Genomic DNA, 6,000 nt, shown 5'->3' on the forward strand with positions numbered 1-6,000 from the left:
ATGCATATATCCCTCATTATATAGGTAGATATACTTAGATACCCAAAGTTATTATTCTGTAATTCTTACTACAATATTTCAATTTTTTATGGCTCCTAAAATCTGGACCACATTATGGATGAGAAAATACACACACATTACTAGTACTTCCTATAGTAAACACCCCTAGACAAACCCAGTTTAACAGCGCATTTTCTGCTCCGGATGGCGGTTTCTTCTCTAAGCTGTCTCTGTGTTTTTATTTTCCCACGCGTGTGTCCATTCATAGATATGTCTCTCTACGGGTAGCCAGCTGTGTTCGACCCAGCCAGCTGTGAAGAAACATCAGGAGCTATTTAAACACAAGTCTTCCTTTGCCTCTCATTTGAGTTAGGAGGAAAAATCCAAAGAATGAACATTCCAGGCAACAAACTTACGAACTATGAACCTTTGAAAGATTTTTTTTTCAAGTTCCCTCTTAAATGTGTTTATTTTGTTTAGCTCAAACAGAAATAAGCTGGTGCGTGTCTTATAACCTAACCCCTCTCAAAGGAGCTGAAGTCCAGAATGGTTTCGTGAATTGTATCTGGGTCTCTCCAGGTATTATCTGTAATCCTACTCCTTCTATGTAGAAAGGTATGCAGACATTCACATCTCTGCTTTGGGTTTTAAACTAATTTTACACTTCTCTCAGGGAAAAAAAGAAGAAGAAGAAGAAGAAGAAGAAGAAGAAGAAGGCATAGTGCAAAAGTTATTTTAGCTGCGGAGTTATGCAAAGCTTCAACACATCCCGAAGGTGCCAGCCTTGTGCTTATAAGCAGTTTCAGAGCATTTTAGGTGTTCAGCATAATTTGCACTCTGATTGCCACACTCTCGCTGTTTGAGCTTTTTTATATTATTTTTTTATTTTTTCCTTACCTTGAAAACTAGCTTGCCATTTCAAAGCAAAAGGGAACTACTGGCAAAATATGAAGGTGTTTTATCCTCTACTTAAATCGTAACTCTCTTTCAAATATTTACTCCGTTTGGGGAGTAAATATTGGGGCGGGGGGGGGGAGGTTTGGTTTGATCATGCGTGGAGGCCAGCCCAGCCTCAAAGCAATAAAAGTGGAGTCTGCAGTTTCCGAGAAGTTTTCAAACTTCACGTTGGAGCACAGTGCTTCTTGCTGACATTAATTGGGCGGCGAATTAACTTTCCCTTCCCCGTTCTGCTTTGTTTCTGCTTCCAGTGACAGTGGTGCTGTTTGCAGCTTTGAGGCGGCAGCGGAAGAAAGAACCTTTGATCATATCCAAAGAGGACATCAGAGACAACATTGTCAGTTACAACGACGAGGGCGGCGGCGAGGAGGACACCCAGGCCTTTGATATCGGCACCCTGCGGAACCCCGAAGCCATAGAGGACAGCAAATTACGCAGGGACATCGTGCCCGAGGCCCTTTTTGTACCCCGACGGACTCCAGCAGCTCGCGACAACACCGACGTCCGGGATTTCATTAACCAAAGGTTGAAGGAGAATGACACGGACCCCACCGCGCCGCCCTACGACTCCTTGGCCACCTACGCCTACGAGGGCACCGGCTCGGTGGCCGATTCGCTGAGCTCGCTGGAGTCGGTGACCACGGACGGAGACCAAGACTACGACTACCTTAGCGACTGGGGGCCCCGGTTCAAAAAGCTCGCGGACATGTACGGAGGCGTGGACAGTGACAAAGACTCCTAACGCGTTGCCTTTTTCATTTTCCAGTACGACACCGAAACCCGGTGCGGTGGCTCTTTCTTTCTGCTGTACCCGCCGCTCCGGGAAGGGTTCTCTGTTCTACCCGTTCCAGACGCCGATGGCTGCAGTCCGCGTGGATCCAACGTTAGAGACTTTTTTCTAGTACACTTTTATGAGCTTCCAAGAGGCAAATGTTTATTTTTTAGCGCATCCAGTTAACCCCGTCAGTCCGCCCCACGGGCCCGGTGCTGGAGGAGAGCGCCGGGAGCGGAGTTGTCCCCTCGCTCTCTTAGGGCAAGTCGGGAACCTGCTCAGCTTCCCCGCCATTGACTCAGGTCAGCTGGCTGCTCTGGCTGTGCATTTCACAAGTTAATGGGATGACGGACTGTGCTTTAATGATTTAAAAAAAAAAAAAAAATACAGTTTTAGTAGGAGAAAGGAGGGAGGCACCACTGTGAGGTTGGTCCTGGTGTATCAGCTCCCGAGGAGATAATGAACTATCTATATGGGTGTGTCGCGAAGAATTCAAAATGGTATTTGCCCGTCCGCTTCGTTCTTTAAGAACTTTATCTGGCACCGATAACGATTCAAAACATCAAATCCACCAATGTTTTAAGATTCGTGTTCCTCTTTTGGACTAGAAGCAAATTAAATGGTAACGTTCAAAAACAACAAACAAACAAAATGTAGTAATACCTCATTCCTTGCCACTAACTCATAATCTATTATATATTAAACCTGCAAAAGTTTGCCCTTGTGCCACATAAAGAGAAAGGGAAAGTAGCTAATGATGTTAACAAAGGAAATACTTAACATATTTTAAAGTTCGGGCCATCAAAAGTACCACAGATCACTTAAAATTATTTCAACCATCGGTAGGCTAATTACAAATAAGTCTAACTGTTTAAAATTCTTGAAGGAACTTTTCTGAGACAAATTTTAACTCCTTGTCTGTAGTTGTTGTCAGTATTATTCTAATATACTTGAAAGTAGCAGCGTGAAGTACAATAATTCATATTCTTCAGATACTTCGTACACAATTAAGTTGCATTAGTAAACATAGATTAAATAAAACTCAAACCCCGCCCTCAGAGTTTAATGGGGAAATGAGAGCCAGCTACACTTGAACTTGAAACCCTGTCCTTCACATCTGGAAACATCTATATATTTATATGACATGATAGATATAGACATATTGTTGAGGTCATAGTAAAAAACTACATAGTACATGTTTGGAAGATGCTTCCAAAGGGAAAATTTTGATTCCCTTCAATAAGAGTGTTTAAGATTGTATTAAAATGATAGTTGACTTTCAAGAGCATTAATATTTTTTCATTGTTTTTAACTTTGTTGCTATGGCAACCATGCCATCCTTGTCTTTGAACTAATGATAAAGTAATGGTCTCAAACTACAACAGAAAAGTAATGTACAATCCATCCAATCTATTATTTCTCTAATTATGCAATTAGCATCATAGTTATTATCCAGAGGACCCAACTGAACTGAACTAATCCTTTTGGCAGGTTTAAATCATTTATTTCATATGGCAGTTCTAATGATTTGTATCATTAGAATCTTACATTGTGCAGTCATCAGAAATTTCCAAAGTACTGTAATGAAAACATCATTGTTTTGAAAACTTAAAAAAAAAAAAGCAAACCCAGGCTCTGTGTGTGTATATATATACATATATATATAAATATATATTATGTACTTAAGAATATGCTGACTTCAAGTATTAGTCTTAGGGATTTATTTTCAATTAATGTTAATTTTCTACAGATAATGTTATTTCTATTTGGGGATACTGTCGTATCAGTACATACTTTCTATTTGGAAACATACAGTTAAGTTTTAAATAGGTATTATTAACCCAGGAAGTAAAGACGGCACCTTTAAAATAAGAGAAATGTAGTCTTTGGGTTACCCAATTAGAGTGAAAAAGTTTTATATCCATATTCTACCTTGTGTTTCCTGAATGGTTTCCTATTTTGTAATGGGCTTCCCTGTGTACTAACAAGTATTTCATGTTTTCAGGGTTTTCTTTTGTTAGTTCTTCACACACACACACACACACACACACACACACACACAAATGCAAACAAAATTCTACAGGAGGGTTTCACTATAATGAATATCATAGTCACAGTTAAATGTTGAAAAAAGATAGCTTAGTAAAGTTAATTGGTAAGAACTAGTTATTTATAGCAATAGAACACCACCTTAATCACATGACTTACTGTAAAATTAAAGAGCTCTCTGTCCTTATGTTTCATGTCATGTAATAAATTGTATCAAGAAAGATAGTCCTATAAAAAGAAAGATATCATCAGAAGTCTTCCTTTTGAACTTTTGGGTTAATTGGAATGTCTGAGGGTCGACACTAGCAACTTTTAATGTTTAAGGGTAAGGTTTTTCTCTCCTCGTAAGTGAAAGTAAGTAGTTCTGTAGAGGAATATTTGAGATATAATTGGCAGGGTATATTGTCCCACCTCAAAGATGGTACAGTGAGCCGAGAACAAGTTAATATTACTAAATATTGAAATAACTGCTTAATCTCTTACCACAAAACCTGATGATGAATTGAATTCCTAAGAAATTGGATACTTTAAGACTAGAGCTGAATATTTAGTACTAGGGTCCTGTAAGTATTTTACTACAATTAATTTACTACCATTAATACTCTCTGATGTCATGGAAATAACGAGAGCCGTATTTCCATAATGCCATGTGGTCTCACTTCCTTCCCACCAAGATATGGCATCAAGGACCCTAGCCAACATGAATGATTACTGGGGAAAAAATTTAAGTTTTCGGCTCAGTTTTCACAAAGTCTCTGTCCTGAGATTAGAGGTTAATGGCGAGAAGGATGGAAGGAAAATGGGAAGAGGTAAAATTTAATATTTGGCTTCGTCACTGTGAAACTAAAACTCCTTAATTATAAGCAGATCACTTTTGTGGGTTGCTTCAAGGACTCTGAGGCGCTTCTGAAAGTTTTCTCCCCTCCTTTCAAAGGGGAGAGTTTCTTCAAGCCACTAAGTTGTTCCCTAAAATAAGATGGGATTTTTCAAATGTTAAAACTATCGTATATAAGTTTACAATCCTTTCACTTCCTAGCTACTTTCTGCTGAAAGGCTTAATTTTTGTTTGTCTCCAAATAAAAAATGAAATCAAATGGGAGAAAAGAAAATATGGTTCCATGGAACCATAAGGCAGGGCCTACTCTGGGCACAACAGAGAAATGCTTTTTTTATTTTTTACAGAGTTTTCTTAGCTTTACAGTTTAGTTGCATAAAGGGAGTTTCAGATACAAATGGACTCCTTTTTCAAATGAAACAAAACCTGGCAATTCAATTTTAACTCATTAAAAAAAAAATTTCTGGCTTAGTTGTTCATTTTGAACTCCAAAAACAATTGTACAAAACTCTCTTAAAAGTTGAATCTCTATCTTAGAAACATCTGAATCTTACAAATCCAAATTAACTTTAGAAAGTTTCCATTACTTTCATTTCTAAGTACATGAATATTAGATGTCCTGATTTGCTGAGCAATACTTCCCATCAAATGCTTTGCCTTCAAATGGGTATTTGTTTCATCAGAGATAATAATGTATAACTATGTATGTACAAACTATGAATTAAGAATTCCTCAATTCTACATACTTGAGGACCATAAAATTATGCAGCTGAGGGGAAGAACAGAGTTGATTCTTGGGCCCAAACTAAGTATTTAAATCAGGCACACCGAAATTCATTTTCCCCAGGAACCAAACTACCAAATCAATTCTCTTACCCTAGCCACTACTTTTAAAGCAATATAATTACTTTGGAAGAACGCTCTAGAAAGTCATGACCACACCCCTGCCCCTGCCACTATTTTGAAAGGTGTCCTCTAAAATGGATCATTTTAGTGTCATTTTATTTTTTATGATTTCACCTACATGAAATCTATTTTGAACTGTGCCAGGGGATTAAACAGTCAAGCATTTACATGTAACACTAAAACCCAGCCCCCTCAATTACAAGAGTGGAAAGATTAAGATTTAGTGTATGGATCTTCAAGAAGATAAACTATTTCCCAAGATCTGACAAGTAGCTTTCTTTTCCAGAGAATACAGAATTACAGTATGGTCTCCTTAAAAGTTCAGTGACTATTACGCTTGCAGCATTTTTAATCTCCCTTTGGCATCTATGGAATAGTTTTCTAAAGGGGAAGTTCTCAACCAAAAAAACATCAGACCCTGACGCTATTTAGTGTGCAGAGGAATACCCTCTTAGAAAGGAAATACATTGACTCACACACT

At 38.3% G+C, this 6,000-nt stretch overlaps 1 protein-coding gene across 3 annotated transcripts in view; it reads left to right on the forward strand.

Moving 5' to 3' along the window:
• CDH6 (cadherin 6) overlaps positions 1–3,388 on the forward strand; it is a 121,083-nt gene extending 117,695 nt beyond the window's left edge. For 2 of the 3 annotated variants that reach the window (XM_059416941.1, XM_059416943.1), the window contains 2 exons: positions 674–775; positions 1,209–3,388. In XM_059416941.1, coding sequence (XP_059272924.1) covers positions 674–775; positions 1,209–1,699 — 593 coding nt within the window. In that variant the 3' untranslated portion in view covers positions 1,700–3,388. The remainder of the gene's footprint in view (positions 1–673; positions 776–1,208) is intronic. The other variant, XM_059416942.1, reaches the window with a different exon arrangement.
• Positions 3,389–6,000: the final 2,612 nt, after the last annotated feature.

Source organism: Mustela nigripes, chromosome 12, assembly GCF_022355385.1.
Source record: "Mustela nigripes isolate SB6536 chromosome 12, MUSNIG.SB6536, whole genome shotgun sequence".
Lineage (NCBI taxonomy): Eukaryota > Metazoa > Chordata > Mammalia > Carnivora > Mustelidae > Mustela > Mustela nigripes.